At 57.0% G+C, this 24,053-nt stretch overlaps 3 protein-coding genes, 12 non-coding genes and 4 pseudogenes across 15 annotated transcripts; all 19 read left to right on the forward strand.

The window, feature by feature from the left end:
• Positions 1-410: 410 nt before the first annotated feature.
• On the forward strand, positions 411-557 carry LOC147081454 (U2 spliceosomal RNA; annotated as a pseudogene).
• A 4,357-nt stretch (positions 558-4,914) lies between these two features.
• LOC147081455 (uncharacterized) lies at positions 4,915-6,188 on the forward strand. Its single transcript, XM_085980814.1, has one exon. It carries the CDS (start codon positions 4,952-4,954, stop codon positions 6,161-6,163), a length of 1,212 nt encoding a protein of 403 aa, XP_085836940.1. The 5' UTR covers positions 4,915-4,951; the 3' UTR covers positions 6,164-6,188.
• Positions 6,189-6,617: 429 nt separating this feature from the next.
• LOC147081456 (U2 spliceosomal RNA) lies at positions 6,618-6,828 on the forward strand (annotated as a pseudogene).
• Positions 6,829-7,466: 638 nt separating this feature from the next.
• Positions 7,467-7,657, forward strand: LOC147081457 (U2 spliceosomal RNA). Its single transcript, XR_015076662.1, has one exon. It is a non-coding gene; the product is annotated as a U2 spliceosomal RNA (small nuclear RNA).
• Positions 7,658-8,295: 638 nt separating this feature from the next.
• Positions 8,296-8,486, forward strand: LOC147081458 (U2 spliceosomal RNA). Its single transcript, XR_015076663.1, has one exon. It is a non-coding gene; the product is annotated as a U2 spliceosomal RNA (small nuclear RNA).
• Positions 8,487-9,124: 638 nt separating this feature from the next.
• On the forward strand, positions 9,125-9,315 carry LOC147081459 (U2 spliceosomal RNA). The gene has a single exon (XR_015076664.1). It is a non-coding gene; the product is annotated as a U2 spliceosomal RNA (small nuclear RNA).
• A 638-nt stretch (positions 9,316-9,953) lies between these two features.
• LOC147081460 (U2 spliceosomal RNA) lies at positions 9,954-10,144 on the forward strand. The gene has a single exon (XR_015076665.1). It is a non-coding gene; the product is annotated as a U2 spliceosomal RNA (small nuclear RNA).
• A 638-nt stretch (positions 10,145-10,782) lies between these two features.
• On the forward strand, positions 10,783-10,973 carry LOC147081461 (U2 spliceosomal RNA). Its single transcript, XR_015076666.1, has one exon. It is a non-coding gene; the product is annotated as a U2 spliceosomal RNA (small nuclear RNA).
• A 638-nt stretch (positions 10,974-11,611) lies between these two features.
• LOC147081462 (U2 spliceosomal RNA) lies at positions 11,612-11,802 on the forward strand. The gene has a single exon (XR_015076667.1). It is a non-coding gene; the product is annotated as a U2 spliceosomal RNA (small nuclear RNA).
• A 638-nt stretch (positions 11,803-12,440) lies between these two features.
• LOC147081463 (U2 spliceosomal RNA) lies at positions 12,441-12,631 on the forward strand. The gene has a single exon (XR_015076668.1). It is a non-coding gene; the product is annotated as a U2 spliceosomal RNA (small nuclear RNA).
• Positions 12,632-13,269: 638 nt separating this feature from the next.
• On the forward strand, positions 13,270-13,460 carry LOC147081464 (U2 spliceosomal RNA). Its single transcript, XR_015076669.1, has one exon. It is a non-coding gene; the product is annotated as a U2 spliceosomal RNA (small nuclear RNA).
• A 638-nt stretch (positions 13,461-14,098) lies between these two features.
• On the forward strand, positions 14,099-14,289 carry LOC147081465 (U2 spliceosomal RNA). Its single transcript, XR_015076671.1, has one exon. It is a non-coding gene; the product is annotated as a U2 spliceosomal RNA (small nuclear RNA).
• Positions 14,290-14,927: 638 nt separating this feature from the next.
• LOC147081466 (U2 spliceosomal RNA) lies at positions 14,928-15,118 on the forward strand. Its single transcript, XR_015076672.1, has one exon. It is a non-coding gene; the product is annotated as a U2 spliceosomal RNA (small nuclear RNA).
• A 638-nt stretch (positions 15,119-15,756) lies between these two features.
• On the forward strand, positions 15,757-15,947 carry LOC147081467 (U2 spliceosomal RNA). Its single transcript, XR_015076673.1, has one exon. It is a non-coding gene; the product is annotated as a U2 spliceosomal RNA (small nuclear RNA).
• A 638-nt stretch (positions 15,948-16,585) lies between these two features.
• LOC147081468 (U2 spliceosomal RNA) lies at positions 16,586-16,776 on the forward strand. The gene has a single exon (XR_015076674.1). It is a non-coding gene; the product is annotated as a U2 spliceosomal RNA (small nuclear RNA).
• A 638-nt stretch (positions 16,777-17,414) lies between these two features.
• Positions 17,415-17,561, forward strand: LOC147081469 (U2 spliceosomal RNA; annotated as a pseudogene).
• A 715-nt stretch (positions 17,562-18,276) lies between these two features.
• Positions 18,277-20,187, forward strand: LOC147081470 (uncharacterized). Its single transcript, XM_085980808.1, has 2 exons — positions 18,277-19,108; positions 20,114-20,187. The coding sequence occupies exons 1-2, from the start codon at positions 18,334-18,336 to the stop codon at positions 20,185-20,187; spliced, it is 849 nt and encodes a 282-aa protein (XP_085836934.1). The 5' UTR covers positions 18,277-18,333.
• A 1,654-nt stretch (positions 20,188-21,841) lies between these two features.
• LOC147081471 (uncharacterized) lies at positions 21,842-23,170 on the forward strand. The gene has a single exon (XM_085980812.1). The coding sequence runs from the start codon at positions 21,842-21,844 to the stop codon at positions 23,168-23,170; it is 1,329 nt and encodes a 442-aa protein (XP_085836938.1).
• A 468-nt stretch (positions 23,171-23,638) lies between these two features.
• LOC147081472 (U2 spliceosomal RNA) lies at positions 23,639-23,817 on the forward strand (annotated as a pseudogene).
• Positions 23,818-24,053: the final 236 nt, after the last annotated feature.

The raw sequence follows: 24,053 nt of genomic DNA on the forward strand, positions 1-24,053 counted from the left end.
CATATGGGGACGTGCCCTGGATTTCAGGGCGGGGCCTCGCCACCTTTCCCGCTCTGCAGCTGACCTGGACCGTGCTGCACCCTGTTGGATTTCTGAGCCACTGCGCCCGCCCCCGTTGGAAAAGGAGGGGGGAGGGGACACCGCAAGCCCCGCCGGCGCGCTCCTGCGCGCTGCCCGGTTGGTTAATTGCTCGCAAAATGCAAATGCTTTCATGGCGTCATCTCCGCCGAAGGGAAGGGGGTGCCATACGGGCACGGCTTTTCGTCTGGCTTGCAAGTAAGTAAGCCCTGGCCGAAATTGCTCTCTTGCTGCAGGCCCGCCGTCGCACCTGCGCTCGGCCGACCGCGGCCAGATTGACGGAGAAGACAGAGGCCGAGGGACACTTGCGCGTCGGCGGGAGTTTACAGGCTATCGCTTCTCGGCCTTTTGGCTAAGATCAAGTGTAGTATCTGTTCTTATCAGTATCTGCTTGATTCTGATGCTAATTGACCTTGTGTCGCGATACTGGTGTTTCTGGTTTGGCTGCATTTTCATGCTGGCTTCGGCCTTGATCCAATCAGAGCAGAGCGATCTGCATAGATGGAGACTGACGGAGCAGAGAGCGAGGAAACCCGAGAAAGGAGCTATCGGGAGCAGAAACCGAGGCCGCCGGAGGAGGAGCGATTGCGGGAGCCCGGAGTGGAGAGCGACCTGCAGCGCGAGGTGGCGGCCGACCATGCAGCGAGGTCGAGAGCCTGCAGCGGAGAGCGATCGGCAGGCGAGAGGGCGGCCAACGAAGGAGCGAGCTCGGGAGGCCGGGGCGGAGAGCGATTGGCAGGCATGACGTCGGCCAATGAGGAAGCGAGCCCGGGACTCCAGGGCGGAGAGCGATTGGCAGGCGAGACGAGGGCCAAGCAAGCAGCAAGCTTGGCAGCCCGGGGCAGAGAGCGATTGGCAGGCGCGACGGCGGCCAATGGAACAGCGAGCTCGAGAGCCTGGAGTGACGGGCGACCTGCAAGCGAGATTGCAGCAAACCGAGGAGCGAGACAGGGAGTCCGGAACACTGTCCGAGTCACAGTGAAGAAGGTGGAGGGACAATCGCCCATCGACCGCTCCCTTTTTGTGAAGAGGATCTTGACCGGATGCTGCGGATTCCAAGTTGCGGATATCTTCGCTCTGCAGGATTTCCCCAGCAGTGGACATTTTGATGTGACGTTCAGGAACGTCGCGGCATGCCTGAAATTTCTGCAGGCAGTTAAGGAAAAGGGGAGTGAAACGCTGCTTTCAGTTATGACTGCCGAGCCTCTATTCACTCTCCCAACACAAAGAAACCGGGTGGTCACTGTACACATGTACAACCCGCACATCCCTGTGGTCGATGTGCTGACGTTCCTCGGCAGATACGTCGACAGTGTCGGGAACAGCGTTGACGTAAATGACCTGTTTGGGATCTGGACCAGCAAACGCCAGATCAAAGTAACCCTGAAAGTGGATGCCAAAGGAGCCATCCAGCACCTCCCCTCCAGCTTCGCCATCGGTGGAAGCCGGGGCTACATGGTGTACGCGGGACAACCCAGGGTGTGTCGAACCTGCGGGAGATCCGGGCACGTGGCGGCGACCTGCACTGTCACCATCTGTCGCAACTGCAAGCAGGAAGGCCACCAGACGAAGGATTGCAAGGAGAGCAAGTGCTGCAACTTGTGCGGGGAGACAGGCCATCTCTACAAGGCCTGCCCAAGGCGCAGCAGCAGCTATGCGCAGGCAATTAAAGGACCTGTCAACAAGGCCGCCTCAAAGGAGACCAGCACTGCTCCCACCGCAGAGGCCCTCACTGGAAACGACCAAACCCAGGCAACCAGCACTCAGCCTCCTCCCCAACAGCCAGAGACCATGGAAGAGGAGGCAGCTGGAGAACAACAACTGGGAGAATGGCAGGAGGTCAAACGAAAGAACAAAAAAAAAAGCCTCCCCCAAAGAGAGAGGCTGCCAAAGTCCAGGCCTGTGGAAAAAAGGCGGCACGCGCCCCAAACGGGCAACACCAGCAGCTGCTCATCTGATGAGGAAGGGCAAGAAAAGAACAGTCACCAACAACAAAAAAAGTGGCTGAGCGAAAAGAAACAAACAGGAGTGATCACCGTGCCCCAGGACACCGGTAGCAACGAAGGGCACAACGCAGCCCAGCTCCAGACCGCCGGGAGCGGCCAAGTTCCCGACGCTCCCCAGCTCCAGACCGCCGGGAGTGGCCAAGTGCCCGACGCTCCCCAGCTCCAGACCGCCGGGAGCGGCCAAGTGCCCGACGCTCCCCAGCTCCAGACCGCCGGGAGCGGCCAAGAGCCCGACGCCCCCCAGCTACAGACCGCCGGGAGCGGCCAAGTGCCCGACGTCCCCCAGCTCCAGACCGCCGGGGGCGGCCAAGTGCCCGACGCTCCCCAGCTCCAGACAACCGGGAGCAGCGGAGCGTCCACCATACCCCAGCTCCGGGAAACCGGGAGCAATGAAGCGACCGATGCACACCTGCTCCGGGAAACCGGGAGCCACGACACCACAGGCGACAGGCTGAGGGAAGAACCACCCACGAATGAGGAAGTCTTCTTCTCACCGCCGTCATCCCCCTGCCGGTACAGCAACCCCTCAAGAGACCAGGGCGAGTTCCTCAGCCCAGGGCAAGTACAGTTTTTCTCTGACACTGTGTGTATGCAGGTCCAGCCCCAAGGGATGGAAACAGCATAAAGGACTGCTTATTAAAATGGGACTTGAACTCTATTTAAAATTTAAAATGGGTTTAAAAATTGCAAGCATAAACGTGCGTAGCATCAAAAGCACGACGCGATGTGTTTCCACCTTGGGGTACCTTGCCAAGGTCAAGGCCGACCTACTGTTCCTGCAGGAGTGCGGCCTACCGCACTTCAGCAACTACAGGCAGTGGTCGCGATGGTGGCCCCACGGCCAATCGATCTGGTCAGGAGGCAACGATTGCCGTGCCTCCGGCCTGGGTATTCTGCTGCGGGGAGGTGACTTCACCATCACCGAAGTTAAGGAGGTGGTGGGTGGCCGCCTCCTCGCAGCAGACGTACTGTACAAGAATGCCCCGCTCAGGCTGATCAATGTGTACGCCCCGGCTCTCAAGAACGAGCGGCTGGCCGTCTTCCAGCAGCTACCGCTGCTGCTGGCGACGTCCAGGCCGGTTATTCTGGGCGGTGACTTCAACTGCATCATCGATGCGGCTGGGCGATCCGGCAGAGCCGACAGCAAACTGGACGCCACGTCCAGACTCCTGATGGAAGCGGTAAAAGACGCCAAGCTGCACGACATCTTCAGCAACCCTGCAGATGGAGCGCCGCGCAGATACACCTGGTCCAGGCCAGACGGGTCTGTCCGTTCCAGGATAGACTTCCTGTTTGTGTCCCAAGCTCTCTCGGTCAGATCCACCGACGTCAAGCCGGTGTTCTTCTCTGACCACTGCCTCTTACTAGCCGACTGTCACCCACAGGAAGACCAGAAAGTAGGCAGAGGGATATGGAAGCTGAACGTGAAACTGTTGACCCCAGAAAACATTGAGGAACTCAAAAGGGATTACAAAGGTTGGAGAACCGTGAAACCCCTCTTTGATTCCCCGGCGCACTGGTGGGAAACGATCAAGACCAACATCAAGAGGTTCTTCATCCTCAAAGGTGTTCAGAAGGCGAGAGAGGGACAGAGGGAAATGTCCCGACTCCAGAAAAGCATGCAGAATCTGCTCCTGCTGCAGTCGATGGGAGTCAATGTCGGGGAGGAACTCCAAGAGGTGAAGGGCCAGCAAGCCTCGCTCTACGCCTCAGAGTCCTCCAAGATCATCTTCCGCTCCAGAGTCCGCTCCGTGGAGCAGGACGAGACGTGCTCGCGTTTCTTCTTCCAAAAGGTACACAGAGGGAGCTCTGTGATCCACAGCCTGAAGGAGGAAGACGGCTCTGTGACGTCCTCGCAGCCTGACATGCGAAGGATCAGCAAATCCTTTTATGCCGGGCTGTACGACGCGAAGCCCACAGACAGCGCGGCCTCCCAGTCTTTCCTGTCGTCTATCTCGGAGGAGCTAGACGACAGCAAGCGGGAGAGTCTGGATCACCCGCTAACTCTGGACGAGCTGACAAAGGCCGTCCGGTCCTTCGAGACGAGTAAAACTCCCGGAAGCGACGGCCTACCGGTCGAGTTGTATTCGGCTCTGTGGGACTGGATGGGCCCAGACCTGCTGGAAGTGTACGGGGGTATGCTTCTGGCTGGCAGCATGTCAGAATCGATGAGGAAAGGCATCATCACCCTCATCTACAAGCAGAAAGGGGAGAGGGAAGAAATCAGAAACTGGCGGCCCATTTCGCTGCTTAATGTGGACTACAAGATTCTGTCCAAGGTCATCGCCAACAGGGTCAAGTCTGCTCTGGAGCTGGTGATCCACCCGGATCAGACCTGTGCCGTACCCGGCAGGAAGATCTCTGATAGCCTCGCGCTACTCAGGGATACGATCGCCTACGTGCGGGACAGGGGGGTGCACACCTGCTTAATCAGCTTGGACCAGGAGAAGGCTTTCGACAGAATATCGCACACGTACATGATGGACGTGCTCTCCAAAATGGGGTTTGGGGAGGGAATCTGCAATTGGATCCAACTGCTCTACACAGACATCAGTAGCGCAGTCCTAATCAACGGGTGGGAATCAGAAAGCTTCCCGATCAAATCTGGAGTCAGGCAGGGCTGTCCTCTCTCCTCCGTCTTGTTCGTGTGTTGTATCGAACCCTTTGCCCAATCCATCAGAAGGGATTCGAGCATTGGAGGGGTGACGATCCCAGGCAGCGGAGGCACTCAGGTTAAGACCTCCCTGTACATGGATGACGTCGCCGTCTTTTGCTCGGATCCGCTGTCGGTCCGCAGACTGCTGAGCATCTGCGACCAATTTGAACTGGCCTCGGGAGCGAAAGTAAATCGCAGCAAAAGCGAGGCCATGTTCTTTGGGAACTGGGCCGACCGATCCTTTGTCCCCTTCACCGTCAGGTCAGATTACCTGAAGGTGCTGGGAATATGGTTCGGAGCGGCTGGGGCATGCACAAAAAACTGGGAGGAGCGTATCTCCAAGGCACGCCAGAAACTGGGAATGTGGGAGCAGCGCTCCCTGTCGATCGTGGGAAAGAACCTGGTCATCAGGTGCGAAGTGCTGTCAGTGCTGCTGTACGTGGCGCAGGTGTGGCCCATACCCCGACCCTGCGCCGCCGCAGTCACCCGAGCCGTCTTCCACTTTATCTGGAGATCGAAAATGGACCGTGTCCGGAGGGACACGATGTACAAATCTCCAGAGAAAGGGGGAAAGAACGTACCAAACGTCGCCCTCATCCTGATGGCCACCTTTGTGTGCGGCTGCATCAAACTGTGCACGGACCCTCAGTACGCAAACACCAAGTGTCACTACGTGCTGAGGTTCTACCTGACCCCGGTGTTGCGAAGGATGGGTCTGGCGACGCTGCCGCGGAACGCTCCATCCAGTTGGACCGTGCCAGACCACCTGTCCTTCGTGGAAAAGTTTTTCACGGCAAACACCTTTGACCACAAAGCTGTCAAGCAGTGGTCAGCACGAAACGTCCTCGGGACCCTACGGGAAAAGGAGATGGTAGATCCTCTCGGATGGTTCCCTGAGCAGACTGTCGAAGTCATTTGGCAGAATGCCTCATCGCCAGAACTCACAAACAAGCACCAAGACGTAGCTTGGCTGGTGGTGAGAAGGGCCCTCCCCGTCAGATCCTTCATGCACTCCCGACGTCTCTGCTCCACCGCACGCTGTCCGCGAGGAGGCTGCGCTTGGGACGAGACCGTCATCCATCTCCTTCTGGAATGTGCCTTTGCACAGAAGGTCTGGAAAGAGATGCAGTGGTCTTTGTCGAGGTTCATCCCGAGCAGCTCGGTAACACAGGACTCTGTGCTCTACGGACTGTTCCCAGGGACGCACACCGAGACAAACATCAACTGCTGCTGGAAGATCATCAACTCGGTGAAAGACGCCCTTTGGTCTGCCCGAAACTTGCTGGTCTTCCAGAGCAAGGAGATGTCCACGACCGAGTGTTGCAGATTGGCACATTCCAAGGTCCGGGAGTACGTGCTGAGGGACGCACTAAAGGTTGGTGCCGCCGCCGCCAAGGCACGATGGGGAAGGGCCACAGTTTAAGGCCCTCCCGCCAGTGTACACTGAGGGGCTGAAACCAGTGGAAAACCCCCCCCTCGGGCCGCATGACGTACAAGTGTGTTAATTGTAAAGCACTTGTAATCTGTGAATGTAAATAGAGTACCATGTACTGCATTCATGTGTATTATTAAGCCATATATAATACGGTTGGTGGATTGTAAATGTAATGTATTTTGAGAAATGTTGGAATGCATCTCGGCCCCCCTTGGGCTGTATGACTGATAAAACATGTAATGAAAATGTACCTGTATGTGTAAAGAGAGTACCATGTACTGCTTTCATCTGTAATATGATTTGTGGAGTGTATATTGTTATATATTGAAACATGCTTTGATATATGTAATGATAAATGTAATGTAATTTGTAAATTGAGTGCCATGTGCTGAAGTTAATTTGCACTGTACCAGATGTGGACTGCATTGTCATGTACATGAACAAAGATTTTTATGAATAAAGCATATATATTGAAATAAAAATAAAAAAATAAAAAAAAATCTGTTCTTATCAGTTTAATATCTGATACGTCCCCTATCTGGGGACCAAATATTAAATTGATTTTTGGAACAGGGAGATGGAACAGGGGCTTGCTCCGTCCACTCCACGCATCGACCTGGTATTGCAGTGCTTCCGGGAGCGGTGCAGCTTCCCCTCTTTGGGGTGGGAAGTCGCAAAAGTCAAAAGCAGAAAAAGTTTTCGCACCACTTTCAGCCGTGCTGTCTTTCCTTTGTAGAGCCGCTCGGGCTCGCCCTTGTCGTGCCGCCGCCTTACTTTTCACCCGCTCGCTGGCCGGCCGCGCCGCAGGCTAAGCAGCCGCCTTCGGGGGTGTTTTTCGCTCTGCGTTTGCATGTCAAAATTGTGTTTTTCTTTCTTATTTGCATATGGGGACGTGCCCTGGATTTCAGGGCGGGGCCTCGCCACCTTTCCCGCTCTGCAGCTGACCTGGACCGTGCTGCACCCTGTTGGATTTCTGAGCCACTGCGCCCGCCCCCGTTGGAAAAGGAGGGGGGAGGGGACACCGCAAGCCCCGCCGGCGCGCTCCTGCGCGCCGCCCGGTTGGTTAATTGCTCGCAAAATGCAAATGCTTTCATGGCGTCATCTCCGCCGAAGGGAAGGGGGTGCCATACGGGCACGGCTTTTCGTCTGGCTTGCAAGTAAGTAAGCCCTGGCCGAAATTGCTCTCTTGCTGCAGGCCCGCCGTCGCACCTGCGCTCGGCCGACCGCGGCCAGATTGACGGAGAAGACAGAGGCCGAGGGACACTTGCGCGTCGGCGGGAGTTTACAGGCTATCGCTTCTCGGCCTTTTGGCTAAGATCAAGTGTAGTATCTGTTCTTATCAGTTTAATATCTGATACGTCCCCTATCTGGGGACCAAATATTAAATTGATTTTTGGAACAGGGAGATGGAACAGGGGCTTGCTCCGTCCACTCCACGCATCGACCTGGTATTGCAGTGCTTCCGGGAGCGGTGCAGCTTCCCCTCTTTGGGGTGGGAAGTCGCAAAAGTCAAAAGCAGAAAAAGTTTTCGCACCACTTTCAGCCGTGCTGTCTTTCCTTTGTAGAGCCGCTCGGGCTCGCCCTTGTCGTGCCGCCGCCTTACTTTTCACCCGCTCGCTGGCCGGCCGCGCCGCAGGCTAAGCAGCCGCCTTCGGGGGTGTTTTTCGCTCTGCGTTTGCATGTCAAAATTGTGTTTTTCTTTCTTATTTGCATATGGGGACGTGCCCTGGATTTCAGGGCGGGGCCTCGCCACCTTTCCCGCTCTGCAGCTGACCTGGACCGTGCTGCACCCTGTTGGATTTCTGAGCCACTGCGCCCGCCCCCGTTGGAAAAGGAGGGGGGAGGGGACACCGCAAGCCCCGCCGGCGCGCTCCTGCGCGCCGCCCGGTTGGTTAATTGCTCGCAAAATGCAAATGCTTTCATGGCGTCATCTCCGCCGAAGGGAAGGGGGTGCCATACGGGCACGGCTTTTCGTCTGGCTTGCAAGTAAGTAAGCCCTGGCCGAAATTGCTCTCTTGCTGCAGGCCCGCCGTCGCACCTGCGCTCGGCCGACCGCGGCCAGATTGACGGAGAAGACAGAGGCCGAGGGACACTTGCGCGTCGGCGGGAGTTTACAGGCTATCGCTTCTCGGCCTTTTGGCTAAGATCAAGTGTAGTATCTGTTCTTATCAGTTTAATATCTGATACGTCCCCTATCTGGGGACCAAATATTAAATTGATTTTTGGAACAGGGAGATGGAACAGGGGCTTGCTCCGTCCACTCCACGCATCGACCTGGTATTGCAGTGCTTCCGGGAGCGGTGCAGCTTCCCCTCTTTGGGGTGGGAAGTCGCAAAAGTCAAAAGCAGAAAAAGTTTTCGCACCACTTTCAGCCGTGCTGTCTTTCCTTTGTAGAGCCGCTCGGGCTCGCCCTTGTCGTGCCGCCGCCTTACTTTTCACCCGCTCGCTGGCCGGCCGCGCCGCAGGCTAAGCAGCCGCCTTCGGGGGTGTTTTTCGCTCTGCGTTTGCATGTCAAAATTGTGTTTTTCTTTCTTATTTGCATATGGGGACGTGCCCTGGATTTCAGGGCGGGGCCTCGCCACCTTTCCCGCTCTGCAGCTGACCTGGACCGTGCTGCACCCTGTTGGATTTCTGAGCCACTGCGCCCGCCCCCGTTGGAAAAGGAGGGGGGAGGGGACACCGCAAGCCCCGCCGGCGCGCTCCTGCGCGCCGCCCGGTTGGTTAATTGCTCGCAAAATGCAAATGCTTTCATGGCGTCATCTCCGCCGAAGGGAAGGGGGTGCCATACGGGCACGGCTTTTCGTCTGGCTTGCAAGTAAGTAAGCCCTGGCCGAAATTGCTCTCTTGCTGCAGGCCCGCCGTCGCACCTGCGCTCGGCCGACCGCGGCCAGATTGACGGAGAAGACAGAGGCCGAGGGACACTTGCGCGTCGGCGGGAGTTTACAGGCTATCGCTTCTCGGCCTTTTGGCTAAGATCAAGTGTAGTATCTGTTCTTATCAGTTTAATATCTGATACGTCCCCTATCTGGGGACCAAATATTAAATTGATTTTTGGAACAGGGAGATGGAACAGGGGCTTGCTCCGTCCACTCCACGCATCGACCTGGTATTGCAGTGCTTCCGGGAGCGGTGCAGCTTCCCCTCTTTGGGGTGGGAAGTCGCAAAAGTCAAAAGCAGAAAAAGTTTTCGCACCACTTTCAGCCGTGCTGTCTTTCCTTTGTAGAGCCGCTCGGGCTCGCCCTTGTCGTGCCGCCGCCTTACTTTTCACCCGCTCGCTGGCCGGCCGCGCCGCAGGCTAAGCAGCCGCCTTCGGGGGTGTTTTTCGCTCTGCGTTTGCATGTCAAAATTGTGTTTTTCTTTCTTATTTGCATATGGGGACGTGCCCTGGATTTCAGGGCGGGGCCTCGCCACCTTTCCCGCTCTGCAGCTGACCTGGACCGTGCTGCACCCTGTTGGATTTCTGAGCCACTGCGCCCGCCCCCGTTGGAAAAGGAGGGGGGAGGGGACACCGCAAGCCCCGCCGGCGCGCTCCTGCGCGCCGCCCGGTTGGTTAATTGCTCGCAAAATGCAAATGCTTTCATGGCGTCATCTCCGCCGAAGGGAAGGGGGTGCCATACGGGCACGGCTTTTCGTCTGGCTTGCAAGTAAGTAAGCCCTGGCCGAAATTGCTCTCTTGCTGCAGGCCCGCCGTCGCACCTGCGCTCGGCCGACCGCGGCCAGATTGACGGAGAAGACAGAGGCCGAGGGACACTTGCGCGTCGGCGGGAGTTTACAGGCTATCGCTTCTCGGCCTTTTGGCTAAGATCAAGTGTAGTATCTGTTCTTATCAGTTTAATATCTGATACGTCCCCTATCTGGGGACCAAATATTAAATTGATTTTTGGAACAGGGAGATGGAACAGGGGCTTGCTCCGTCCACTCCACGCATCGACCTGGTATTGCAGTGCTTCCGGGAGCGGTGCAGCTTCCCCTCTTTGGGGTGGGAAGTCGCAAAAGTCAAAAGCAGAAAAAGTTTTCGCACCACTTTCAGCCGTGCTGTCTTTCCTTTGTAGAGCCGCTCGGGCTCGCCCTTGTCGTGCCGCCGCCTTACTTTTCACCCGCTCGCTGGCCGGCCGCGCCGCAGGCTAAGCAGCCGCCTTCGGGGGTGTTTTTCGCTCTGCGTTTGCATGTCAAAATTGTGTTTTTCTTTCTTATTTGCATATGGGGACGTGCCCTGGATTTCAGGGCGGGGCCTCGCCACCTTTCCCGCTCTGCAGCTGACCTGGACCGTGCTGCACCCTGTTGGATTTCTGAGCCACTGCGCCCGCCCCCGTTGGAAAAGGAGGGGGGAGGGGACACCGCAAGCCCCGCCGGCGCGCTCCTGCGCGCCGCCCGGTTGGTTAATTGCTCGCAAAATGCAAATGCTTTCATGGCGTCATCTCCGCCGAAGGGAAGGGGGTGCCATACGGGCACGGCTTTTCGTCTGGCTTGCAAGTAAGTAAGCCCTGGCCGAAATTGCTCTCTTGCTGCAGGCCCGCCGTCGCACCTGCGCTCGGCCGACCGCGGCCAGATTGACGGAGAAGACAGAGGCCGAGGGACACTTGCGCGTCGGCGGGAGTTTACAGGCTATCGCTTCTCGGCCTTTTGGCTAAGATCAAGTGTAGTATCTGTTCTTATCAGTTTAATATCTGATACGTCCCCTATCTGGGGACCAAATATTAAATTGATTTTTGGAACAGGGAGATGGAACAGGGGCTTGCTCCGTCCACTCCACGCATCGACCTGGTATTGCAGTGCTTCCGGGAGCGGTGCAGCTTCCCCTCTTTGGGGTGGGAAGTCGCAAAAGTCAAAAGCAGAAAAAGTTTTCGCACCACTTTCAGCCGTGCTGTCTTTCCTTTGTAGAGCCGCTCGGGCTCGCCCTTGTCGTGCCGCCGCCTTACTTTTCACCCGCTCGCTGGCCGGCCGCGCCGCAGGCTAAGCAGCCGCCTTCGGGGGTGTTTTTCGCTCTGCGTTTGCATGTCAAAATTGTGTTTTTCTTTCTTATTTGCATATGGGGACGTGCCCTGGATTTCAGGGCGGGGCCTCGCCACCTTTCCCGCTCTGCAGCTGACCTGGACCGTGCTGCACCCTGTTGGATTTCTGAGCCACTGCGCCCGCCCCCGTTGGAAAAGGAGGGGGGAGGGGACACCGCAAGCCCCGCCGGCGCGCTCCTGCGCGCCGCCCGGTTGGTTAATTGCTCGCAAAATGCAAATGCTTTCATGGCGTCATCTCCGCCGAAGGGAAGGGGGTGCCATACGGGCACGGCTTTTCGTCTGGCTTGCAAGTAAGTAAGCCCTGGCCGAAATTGCTCTCTTGCTGCAGGCCCGCCGTCGCACCTGCGCTCGGCCGACCGCGGCCAGATTGACGGAGAAGACAGAGGCCGAGGGACACTTGCGCGTCGGCGGGAGTTTACAGGCTATCGCTTCTCGGCCTTTTGGCTAAGATCAAGTGTAGTATCTGTTCTTATCAGTTTAATATCTGATACGTCCCCTATCTGGGGACCAAATATTAAATTGATTTTTGGAACAGGGAGATGGAACAGGGGCTTGCTCCGTCCACTCCACGCATCGACCTGGTATTGCAGTGCTTCCGGGAGCGGTGCAGCTTCCCCTCTTTGGGGTGGGAAGTCGCAAAAGTCAAAAGCAGAAAAAGTTTTCGCACCACTTTCAGCCGTGCTGTCTTTCCTTTGTAGAGCCGCTCGGGCTCGCCCTTGTCGTGCCGCCGCCTTACTTTTCACCCGCTCGCTGGCCGGCCGCGCCGCAGGCTAAGCAGCCGCCTTCGGGGGTGTTTTTCGCTCTGCGTTTGCATGTCAAAATTGTGTTTTTCTTTCTTATTTGCATATGGGGACGTGCCCTGGATTTCAGGGCGGGGCCTCGCCACCTTTCCCGCTCTGCAGCTGACCTGGACCGTGCTGCACCCTGTTGGATTTCTGAGCCACTGCGCCCGCCCCCGTTGGAAAAGGAGGGGGGAGGGGACACCGCAAGCCCCGCCGGCGCGCTCCTGCGCGCCGCCCGGTTGGTTAATTGCTCGCAAAATGCAAATGCTTTCATGGCGTCATCTCCGCCGAAGGGAAGGGGGTGCCATACGGGCACGGCTTTTCGTCTGGCTTGCAAGTAAGTAAGCCCTGGCCGAAATTGCTCTCTTGCTGCAGGCCCGCCGTCGCACCTGCGCTCGGCCGACCGCGGCCAGATTGACGGAGAAGACAGAGGCCGAGGGACACTTGCGCGTCGGCGGGAGTTTACAGGCTATCGCTTCTCGGCCTTTTGGCTAAGATCAAGTGTAGTATCTGTTCTTATCAGTTTAATATCTGATACGTCCCCTATCTGGGGACCAAATATTAAATTGATTTTTGGAACAGGGAGATGGAACAGGGGCTTGCTCCGTCCACTCCACGCATCGACCTGGTATTGCAGTGCTTCCGGGAGCGGTGCAGCTTCCCCTCTTTGGGGTGGGAAGTCGCAAAAGTCAAAAGCAGAAAAAGTTTTCGCACCACTTTCAGCCGTGCTGTCTTTCCTTTGTAGAGCCGCTCGGGCTCGCCCTTGTCGTGCCGCCGCCTTACTTTTCACCCGCTCGCTGGCCGGCCGCGCCGCAGGCTAAGCAGCCGCCTTCGGGGGTGTTTTTCGCTCTGCGTTTGCATGTCAAAATTGTGTTTTTCTTTCTTATTTGCATATGGGGACGTGCCCTGGATTTCAGGGCGGGGCCTCGCCACCTTTCCCGCTCTGCAGCTGACCTGGACCGTGCTGCACCCTGTTGGATTTCTGAGCCACTGCGCCCGCCCCCGTTGGAAAAGGAGGGGGGAGGGGACACCGCAAGCCCCGCCGGCGCGCTCCTGCGCGCCGCCCGGTTGGTTAATTGCTCGCAAAATGCAAATGCTTTCATGGCGTCATCTCCGCCGAAGGGAAGGGGGTGCCATACGGGCACGGCTTTTCGTCTGGCTTGCAAGTAAGTAAGCCCTGGCCGAAATTGCTCTCTTGCTGCAGGCCCGCCGTCGCACCTGCGCTCGGCCGACCGCGGCCAGATTGACGGAGAAGACAGAGGCCGAGGGACACTTGCGCGTCGGCGGGAGTTTACAGGCTATCGCTTCTCGGCCTTTTGGCTAAGATCAAGTGTAGTATCTGTTCTTATCAGTTTAATATCTGATACGTCCCCTATCTGGGGACCAAATATTAAATTGATTTTTGGAACAGGGAGATGGAACAGGGGCTTGCTCCGTCCACTCCACGCATCGACCTGGTATTGCAGTGCTTCCGGGAGCGGTGCAGCTTCCCCTCTTTGGGGTGGGAAGTCGCAAAAGTCAAAAGCAGAAAAAGTTTTCGCACCACTTTCAGCCGTGCTGTCTTTCCTTTGTAGAGCCGCTCGGGCTCGCCCTTGTCGTGCCGCCGCCTTACTTTTCACCCGCTCGCTGGCCGGCCGCGCCGCAGGCTAAGCAGCCGCCTTCGGGGGTGTTTTTCGCTCTGCGTTTGCATGTCAAAATTGTGTTTTTCTTTCTTATTTGCATATGGGGACGTGCCCTGGATTTCAGGGCGGGGCCTCGCCACCTTTCCCGCTCTGCAGCTGACCTGGACCGTGCTGCACCCTGTTGGATTTCTGAGCCACTGCGCCCGCCCCCGTTGGAAAAGGAGGGGGGAGGGGACACCGCAAGCCCCGCCGGCGCGCTCCTGCGCGCCGCCCGGTTGGTTAATTGCTCGCAAAATGCAAATGCTTTCATGGCGTCATCTCCGCCGAAGGGAAGGGGGTGCCATACGGGCACGGCTTTTCGTCTGGCTTGCAAGTAAGTAAGCCCTGGCCGAAATTGCTCTCTTGCTGCAGGCCCGCCGTCGCACCTGCGCTCGGCCGACCGCGGCCAGATTGACGGAGAAGACAGAGGCCGAGGGACACTTGCGCGTCGGCGGGAGTTTACAGGCTATCGCTTCTCGGCCTTTTGGCTAAGATCAAGTGTAGTATCTGTTCTTATCAGTTTAATATCTGATACGTCCCCTATCTGGGGACCAAATATTAAATTGATTTTTGGAACAGGGAGATGGAACAGGGGCTTGCTCCGTCCACTCCACGCATCGACCTGGTATTGCAGTGCTTCCGGGAGCGGTGCAGCTTCCCCTCTTTGGGGTGGGAAGTCGCAAAAGTCAAAAGCAGAAAAAGTTTTCGCACCACTTTCAGCCGTGCTGTCTTTCCTTTGTAGAGCCGCTCGGGCTCGCCCTTGTCGTGCCGCCGCCTTACTTTTCACCCGCTCGCTGGCCGGCCGCGCCGCAGGCTAAGCAGCCGCCTTCGGGGGTGTTTTTCGCTCTGCGTTTGCATGTCAAAATTGTGTTTTTCTTTCTTATTTGCATATGGGGACGTGCCCTGGATTTCAGGGCGGGGCCTCGCCACCTTTCCCGCTCTGCAGCTGACCTGGACCGTGCTGCACCCTGTTGGATTTCTGAGCCACTGCGCCCGCCCCCGTTGGAAAAGGAGGGGGGAGGGGACACCGCAAGCCCCGCCGGCGCGCTCCTGCGCGCCGCCCGGTTGGTTAATTGCTCGCAAAATGCAAATGCTTTCATGGCGTCATCTCCGCCGAAGGGAAGGGGGTGCCATACGGGCACGGCTTTTCGTCTGGCTTGCAAGTAAGTAAGCCCTGGCCGAAATTGCTCTCTTGCTGCAGGCCCGCCGTCGCACCTGCGCTCGGCCGACCGCGGCCAGATTGACGGAGAAGACAGAGGCCGAGGGACACTTGCGCGTCGGCGGGAGTTTACAGGCTATCGCTTCTCGGCCTTTTGGCTAAGATCAAGTGTAGTATCTGTTCTTATCAGTTTAATATCTGATACGTCCCCTATCTGGGGACCAAATATTAAATTGATTTTTGGAACAGGGAGATGGAACAGGGGCTTGCTCCGTCCACTCCACGCATCGACCTGGTATTGCAGTGCTTCCGGGAGCGGTGCAGCTTCCCCTCTTTGGGGTGGGAAGTCGCAAAAGTCAAAAGCAGAAAAAGTTTTCGCACCACTTTCAGCCGTGCTGTCTTTCCTTTGTAGAGCCGCTCGGGCTCGCCCTTGTCGTGCCGCCGCCTTACTTTTCACCCGCTCGCTGGCCGGCCGCGCCGCAGGCTAAGCAGCCGCCTTCGGGGGTGTTTTTCGCTCTGCGTTTGCATGTCAAAATTGTGTTTTTCTTTCTTATTTGCATATGGGGACGTGCCCTGGATTTCAGGGCGGGGCCTCGCCACCTTTCCCGCTCTGCAGCTGACCTGGACCGTGCTGCACCCTGTTGGATTTCTGAGCCACTGCGCCCGCCCCCGTTGGAAAAGGAGGGGGGAGGGGACACCGCAAGCCCCGCCGGCGCGCTCCTGCGCGCCGCCCGGTTGGTTAATTGCTCGCAAAATGCAAATGCTTTCATGGCGTCATCTCCGCCGAAGGGAAGGGGGTGCCATACGGGCACGGCTTTTCGTCTGGCTTGCAAGTAAGTAAGCCCTGGCCGAAATTGCTCTCTTGCTGCAGGCCCGCCGTCGCACCTGCGCTCGGCCGACCGCGGCCAGATTGACGGAGAAGACAGAGGCCGAGGGACACTTGCGCGTCGGCGGGAGTTTACAGGCTATCGCTTCTCGGCCTTTTGGCTAAGATCAAGTGTAGTATCTGTTCTTATCAGTTTAATATCTGATACGTCCCCTATCTGGGGACCAAATATTAAATTGATTTTTGGAACAGGGAGATGGAACAGGGGCTTGCTCCGTCCACTCCACGCATCGACCTGGTATTGCAGTGCTTCCGGGAGCGGTGCAGCTTCCCCTCTTTGGGGTGGGAAGTCGCAAAAGTCAAAAGCAGAAAAAGTTTTCGCACCACTTTCAGCCGTGCTGTCTTTCCTTTGTAGAGCCGCTCGGGCTCGCCCTTGTCGTGCCGCCGCCTTACTTTTCACCCGCTCGCTGGCCGGCCGCGCCGCAGGCTAAGCAGCCGCCTTCGGGGGTGTTTTTCGCTCTGCGTTTGCATGTCAAAATTGTGTTTTTCTTTCTTATTTGCATATGGGGACGTGCCCTGGATTTCAGGGCGGGGCCTCGCCACCTTTCCCGCTCTGCAGCTGACCTGGACCGTGCTGCACCCTGTTGGATTTCTGAGCCACTGCGCCCGCCCCCGTTGGAAAAGGAGGGGGGAGGGGACACCGCAAGCCCCGCCGGCGCGCTCCTGCGCGCCGCCCGGTTGGTTAATTGCTCGCAAAATGCAAATGCTTTCATGGCGTCATCTCCGCCGAAGGGAAGGGGGTGCCATACGGGCACGGCTTTTCGTCTGGCTTGCAAGTAAGTAAGCCCTGGCCGAAATTGCTCTCTTGCTGCAGGCCCGCCGTCGCACCTGCGCTCGGCCGACCGCGGCCAGATTGACGGAGAAGACAGAGGCCGAGGGACACTTGCGCGTCGGCGGGAGTTTACAGGCTATCGCTTCTCGGCCTTTTGGCTAAGATCAAGTGTAGTATCTGTTCTTATCAGTTTAATATCTGATACGTCCCCTATCTGGGGACCAAATATTAAATTGATTTTTGGAACAGGGAGATGGAACAGGGGCTTGCTCCGTCCACTCCACGCATCGACCTGGTATTGCAGTGCTTCCGGGAGCGGTGCAGCTTCCCCTCTTTGGGGTGGGAAGTCGCAAAAGTCAAAAGCAGAAAAAGTTTTCGCACCACTTTCAGCCGTGCTGTCTTTCCTTTGTAGAGCCGCTCGGGCTCGCCCTTGTCGTGCCGCCGCCTTACTTTTCACCCGCTCGCTGGCCGGCCGCGCCGCAGGCTAAGCAGCCGCCTTCGGGGGTGTTTTTCGCTCTGCGTTTGCATGTCAAAATTGTGTTTTTCTTTCTTATTTGCATATGGGGACGTGCCCTGGATTTCAGGGCGGGGCCTCGCCACCTTTCCCGCTCTGCAGCTGACCTGGACCGTGCTGCACCCTGTTGGATTTCTGAGCCACTGCGCCCGCCCCCGTTGGAAAAGGAGGGGGGAGGGGACACCGCAAGCCCCGCCGGCGCGCTCCTGCGCGCCGCCCGGTTGGTTAATTGCTCGCAAAATGCAAATGCTTTCATGGCGTCATCTCCGCCGAAGGGAAGGGGGTGCCATACGGGCACGGCTTTTCGTCTGGCTTGCAAGTAAGTAAGCCCTGGCCGAAATTGCTCTCTTGCTGCAGGCCCGCCGTCGCACCTGCGCTCGGCCGACCGCGGCCAGATTGACGGAGAAGACAGAGGCCGAGGGACACTTGCGCGTCGGCGGGAGTTTACAGGCTATCGCTTCTCGGCCTTTTGGCTAAGATCAAGTGTAGTATCTGTTCTTATCAGTATCTGCTTGATTCTGATGCAAATTGACCTTGTGCCGCGATACTGGTGTTTCTGGTTTGGCTGCATTTTCATGCTGGCTTCGGCCTTGATCCAATCAGAGCAGAGCGATCTGCATAGATGGCGACTGAGGGAGCAGTGAGCGAGGAAACCCGAGAAAGGAGCTATCGGGAGCAGAAACCGAGGCCGCTGGAGGAGGAGCGATTGCGGGAGCCCGGAGTGGAGAGCGACCTGCAGCGCGAGGTGGCGGCCGACCATGCAGCGAGGTCGAGAGCCTGCAGCGGAGAGCGATCGGCAGGCGAGAGGGCGGCCAACGAAGGAGCGAGCTCGGGAGGCCGGGGCGGAGAGCGATTGGCAGGCATGACGTCGGCCAATGAGGAAGCGAGCCCGGGACTCCAGGGCGGAGAGCGATTGGCAGGCGAGACGAGGGCCAAGCAAGCAGCAAGCTTGGCAGCCCGGGGCAGAGAGCGATTGGCAGGCGCGACGGCGGCCAATGGAACAGCGAGCTCGAGAGCCTGGAGTGACGGGCGACCTGCAAGCGAGATTGCAGCAAACCGAGGAGCGAGACAGGGAGTCCGGAACACTGTCCGAGTCACAGTGAAGAAGGTGGAGGGACAATCGCCCATCGACCGCTCCCTTTTTGTGAAGAGGATCTTGACCGGATGCTGCGGTTTCCAAGTTGCGGATATCTTCGCTCTGCAGGATTTCCCCAGCAGTGGACATTTTGATGTGACGTTCAGGAACGTCGCGGCATGCCTGAAATTTCTGCAGGCAGTTAAGGAAAAGGGGAGTGAAACGCTGCTTTCAGTTATGACTGCCGAGCCTCTATTCACTCTCCCAACACAAAGAAACCGGTTGGTCACTGTACACATGTACAACCCGCACATCCCTGTGGTCGATGTGCTGACGTTCCTCGGCAGATACGTCGACAGTGTCGGGAACAGCGTTGACGTAAATGACCTGTTTGGGATCTGGACCAGCAAACGCCAGATCAAAGTAACCCTGAAAGTGGATGCCAAAGGAGCCATCCAGCACCTCCCCTCCAGCTTCGCCATCGGTGGAAGCCGGGGCTACATGGTGTACGCGGGACAACCCAGGGTGTGTCGAACCTGCGGGAGATCCGGGCACGTGGCGGCGACCTGCACTGTCACCATCTGTCGCAACTGCAAGCAGGAAGGCCACCAGACGAAGGATTGCAAGGAGAGCAAGTGCTGCAACTTGTGCGGGGAGACAGGCCATCTCTACAAGGCCTGCCCAAGGCGCAGCAGCAGCTATGCGCAGGCAATTAAAGGACCTGTCAACAAGGCCGCCTCAAAGGAGACCAGCACCGCTCCCACCGCAGAGGCCCTCACTGGAAACGACCAAACCCAGGCAACCAGCACTCAGCCTCCTCCCCAACAGCCAGAGACCATGGAAGAGGAGGCAGCTGGAGAACAACAACTGGGAGAATGGCAGGAGGTCAAACGAAAGAACAAGAAAAAAAGCCTCCCCCAAAGAGAGAGGCCGCCAAAGTCCAGGCCTGTGGAAAAAAGGCGGCACCCGCCCCAAACGGGCAACACCAGCAGCTGCTCATCTGATGAGGAAGGGCAAGAAAAGAACAGTCACCAACAACAAAAAAAGTGGCTGAGCGAAAAGAAACAAACAGGTGTGATCACCGTGCCCCAGAACACCGGTAGCAACGAAGGGCACAATGCAGCCCAGCTCCAGACCGCCGGGAGCGGCCAAGTTCCCGACGCTCCCCAGCTCCAGACCGCCGGGAGTGGCCAAGTGCCCGACGCTCCCCAGCTCCAGACCGCCGGGAGCGGCCAAGTGCCCGACGCTCCCCAGCTCCAGACCGCCGGGAGCGGCCAAGAGCCCGACGCTCCCCAGCTACAGACTGCCGGGAGCGGCCAAGTGCCCGACGTCCCCCAGCTCCAGACCGCCGGGGGCGGCCAAGTGCCCGACGCTCCCCAGCTCCAGACAACCGGGAGCAGCGGAGCGTCCACCATACCCCAGCTCCGGGAAACCGGGAGCAATGAAGCGACCGATGCACACCTGCTCCGGGAAACCGGGAGCCACGACACCACAGGCGACAGGCTGAGGGAAGAACCATCCACGAATGAGGAAGAAGACTTCTTCTCACCGCCGTCATCCCCCTGCCGGTACAGCAACCCCTCAAGAGACCAGGGCGAGTTCCTCAGCCCAGGGCAAGTACAGTTTTTCTCTAACACTGTGTGTATGCAGGTCCAGCCCCAAGGGATGGAAACAGCATAAAGGACTGCTTATTAAAATGGGACTTGAACTCTATTTAAAATTTAAAATGGGTTTAAAAATTGCAAGCATAAACGTGCGTAGCATCAAAAGCACGACGCGATGTGTTTCCACCTTGGGGTACCTTGCCAAGGTCAAGGCCGACCTATTGTTCCTGCAGGAGTGCGGCCTACCGCACTTCAGCAACTACAGGCAGTGGTCGCGATGGTGGCCCCACGACCAATCGATCTGGTCAGGAGGCAACGATTGCCGTGCCTCCGGCCTGGGTATTCTGCTGCGGGGAGGTGACTTCACCATCACCGAAGTTAAGGAGGTGGTGGGTGGCCGCCTCCTCGTAGCAGACGTACTGTACAAGAACGCCCCGCTCAGGCTGATCAATGTGTACGCCCCGGCTCTCAAGAACGAGCGGCTGGCCGTCTTCCAGCAGCTACCGCTGCTGCTGGCGACGTCCAGGCCGGTTATTCTGGGCGGTGACTTCAACTGCATCATCGATGCGGCTGGGCGATCCGGCAGAGCCGACAGCAAACTGGACGCCACGTCCAGACTCCTGATGGAAGCGGTAAAAGACGCCAAGCTGCACGACATCTTCAGCAACCCTGCAGATGGAGCGCCGCGCAGATACACCTGGTCCAGGCCAGACGGGTCTGTCCGTTCCAGGATAGACTTCCTGTTTGTGTCCCAAGCTCTCTCGGTCAGATCCACCGACGTCAAGCCGGTGTTCTTCTCTGACCACTGCCTCTTACTAGCCGACTGTCACCCACAGGAAGACCAGAAAGTAGGCAGAGGGATATGGAAGCTGAACGTGAAACTGTTGACCCCAGAAAACATTGAGGAACTCAAAAGGGATTACAAAGGTTGGAGAACCGTGAAACCCCTCTTTGATTCCCCGGCGCACTGGTGGGAAACGATCAAGACGAACATCAAGAGGTTCTTCATCCTCAAAGGTGTTCAGAAGGCGAGAGAGGGACAGAGGGAAATGTCCCGACTCCAGAAAAGCATGCAGAATCTGCTCCTGCTGCAGTCGATGGGAGTCAATGTCAGGGAGGAACTCCAAGAGGTGAAGGGCCAGCAAGCCTCGCTCTATGCCTCAGAGTCCTCCAAGATCATCTTCCGCTCCAGAGTCCGCTCCGTGGAGCAGGACGAGACGTGCTCGCGTTTCTTCTTCCAAAAGGTACACAGAGAGAGCTCTGTGATCCACAGCCTGAAGGAGGAAGACGGCTCTGTGACGTCCTCGCAGCCTGACATGCGAAGGATCAGCAAATCCTTTTATGCCGGGCTGTACGACGCGAAGCCCACAGACAGCGCGGCCTCCCAGTCTTTCCTGTCGTCTATCTCGGAGGTGCTAGACGACAGCAAGCGGGAGAGTCTGGATCACCCGCTAACTCTGGACGAGCTGACAAAGGCCGTCCTGTCCTTCGAGACGAGTAAAACTCCCGGAAGCGACGGCCTACCGGCCGAGTTGTATTCGGCTCTGTGGGACTGGATGGGCCCAGACCTGCTGGAAGTGTACGGGGGTATGCTTCTGGCTGGCAGCATGTCAGAATCGATGAGGAAAGGCATCATCACCCTCATCTACAAGCAGAAGGGGGAGAGGGAAGAAATCAGAAACTGGCGGCCCATTTCACTGCTTAATGTGGACTACAAGATTCTGTCCAAGGTCATCGCCAACAGGGTCAAGTCTGCTCTGGAGCTGGTGATCCACCCGGATCAGACCTGTGCCGTACCCGGCAGGAAGATCTCTGATAGCCTCGCGCTACTCAGGGATACGATCGCCTACGTGCGGGACAGGGGGGTGCACACCTGCTTAATCAGCTTGGACCAGGAGAAGGCTTTCGACAGAATATCGCACACGTACATGATGGACGTGCTCTCCAAAATGGGGTTTGGGGAGGGAATCTGCAATTGGATCCAACTGCTCTACACAGACATCAGTAGCGCAGTCCTAATCAACGGGTGGGAATCAGAAAGCTTCCCGATCAAATCTGGAGTCAGGCAGGGCTGTCCTCTCTCCTCCGTCTTGTTCGTGTGTTGTATCGAACCCTTTGCCCAATCCATCAGAAGGGATTCGAGCATTGGAGGGGTGACGATCCCAGGCAGCGGAGGCACTCAGGTTAAGACCTCCCTGTACATGGATGACGTCGCCGTCTTTTGCTCGGATCCGCTGTCGGTCCGCAGACTGCTGAGCATCTGCGACCAATTTGAACTGGCCTCGGGAGCGAAAGTAAATCGCAGCAAAAGCGAGGCCATGTTCTTTGGGAACTGGGCCGACCGATCCTTTGTCCCCTTCACCGTCAGGTCAGATTACCTGAAGGTGCTGGGAATATGGTTCGGAGCGGCTGGGGCATGCACAAAAAACTGGGAGGAGCGTATCTCCAAGGCACGCCAGAAACTGGGAATGTGGGAGCAGCGCTCCCTGTCGATCGTGGGAAAGAACCTGGTCATCAGGTGCGAAGTGCTGTCAGTGCTGCTGTACGTGGCGCAGGTGTGGCCCATACCCCGACCCTGCGCCGCCGCAGTCACCCGAGCCGTCTTCCACTTTATCTGGAGATCGAAAATGGACCGTGTCCGGAGGGACACGATGTACAAATCTCCAGAGAAAGGGGGAAAGAACGTACCAAACGTCGCCCTCATCCTGATGGCCACCTTTGTGTGCGGCTGCATCAAACTGTGCACGGACCCTCAGTACGCAAACACCAAGTGTCACTACGTGCTGAGGTTCTACCTGACCCCGGTGTTGCGAAGGATGGGTCTGGCGACGCTGCCGCGGAACGCTCCATCCAGTTGGACCGTGCCAGACCACCTGTCCTTCGTGGAAAAGTTTTTCACGGCAAACACCTTTGACCACAAAGCTGTCAAGCAGTGGTCAGCACGAAACGTCCTCGAGACCCTACGGGAAAAGGAGATGGTAGATCCTCTCGGATGGTTCCCTGAGCAGACTGTCGAAGTCATTTGGCAGAATGCCTCATCGCCAGAACTCACAAACAAGCACCAAGACGTAGCTTGGCTGGTGGTGAGAAGGGCCCTCCCCGTCAGATCCTTCATGCACTCCCGACGTCTCTGCTCCACCGCACGCTGTCCGCGAGGAGGCTGCGCTTGGGACGAGACCGTCATCCATCTCCTTCTGGAATGTGCCTTTGCACAGAAGGTCTGGAAAGAGATGCAGTGGTCTTTGTCGAGGTTCATCCCGAGCAGCTCGGTAACACAGGACTCTGTGCTCTACGGACTGTTCCCAGGGACGCACACCGAGACAAACATCAACTGCTGCTGGAAGATCATCAACTCGGTGAAAGACGCCCTTTGGTCTGCCCGAAACTTGCTGGTCTTCCAGAGCAAGGAGATGTCCACGACCGAGTGTTGCAGATTGGCACATTCCAAGGTCCGGGAGTACGTGCTGAGGGACGCACTAAAGGTTGGTGCCGCCGCCGCCAAGGCACGATGGGGAAGGGCCACAGTTTAAGGTCCTCCCGCCAGTGTACACTGAGGGGCTGAAACCAGTGGGAAACCCCCCCTCGGGCCGCATGACGTACAAGTGTGTTAATTGTAAAGCACTTGTAATCTGTGAATGTAAATAGAGTACCATGTACTGCATTCATGTGCATTATTAAGCCATATATAATACGGTTGGTGGATTGTAATGTAATGTATTTTGAGAAATGTTGGAATGCATCTCGGCCCCCCTTGGGCTGTATGACTGATAAAACATGTAATGAAAATGTACCTGTTTGTGTAAAGAGAGTACCATGTACTGCTTTCATCTGTAATATGATTTGTGGAGTGTATATTGTAATATATTGAAACATGCTTTGATATATGTAATGATAAATGTAATGTAATTTGTAAATTGAGTGCCATGTGCTGAAGTTAATTTGCACTGTACCAGAGGTGGACTGCAGTGTCATGTACATGAACAAAGATTTTTATGAATAAAGCATATATATTGAAATAAAAAAATCTGTTCTTATCAGTTTAATATCTGATACGTCCCCTATCTGGGGACCAAATATTAAATTGATTTTTGGAACAGGGAGATGGAACAGGGGCTTGCTCCGTCCACTCCACGCATCGACCTGGTATTGCAGTGCTTCCGGGAGCGGTGCAGCTTCCCCTCTTTGGGGTGGGAAGTCGCAAAAGTCAAAAGCAGAAAAAGTTTTCGCACCACTTTCAGCCGTGCTGTCTTTCCTTTGTAGAGCCGCTCGGGCTCGCCCTTGTCGTGCCGCCGCCTTACTTTTCACCCGCTCGCTGGCCGGCCGCGCCGCAGGCTAAGCAGCCGCCTTCGGGGGTGTTTTTCGCTCTGCGTTTGCATGTCAAAATTGTGTTTTTCTTTCTTATTTGCATATGGG

This window comes from Somniosus microcephalus, unplaced genomic scaffold (genome assembly GCF_052327205.1).
Source record: "Somniosus microcephalus isolate GS21.2 unplaced genomic scaffold, FLI_Smic_1.0 scaffold562, whole genome shotgun sequence".
Classification (NCBI taxonomy): domain Eukaryota; kingdom Metazoa; phylum Chordata; class Chondrichthyes; order Squaliformes; family Somniosidae; genus Somniosus; species Somniosus microcephalus.

What these genes read in the sequence shown, in the direction of transcription:
- LOC147081455 (XM_085980814.1), top strand. Translation starts at nt 4,952, where the DNA reads ATGTTCTTTGGGAACTGGGCCGACCGATCCTTTGTCCCCTTCACCGTC.
- LOC147081470 (XM_085980808.1), top strand. Translation starts at nt 18,334, where the DNA reads ATGTACAACCCGCACATCCCTGTGGTCGATGTGCTGACGTTCCTCGGC. An exon ending in GAGCGAAAAGAAACAAACAG is followed by an intron (nt 19,109 to 20,113) that starts GTGTGATCACCG and finishes CCGGCTCTCAAG; the next exon opens with AACGAGCGGCTGGCCGTCTT.
- LOC147081471 (XM_085980812.1), top strand. Translation starts at nt 21,842, where the DNA reads ATGGATGACGTCGCCGTCTTTTGCTCGGATCCGCTGTCGGTCCGCAGA.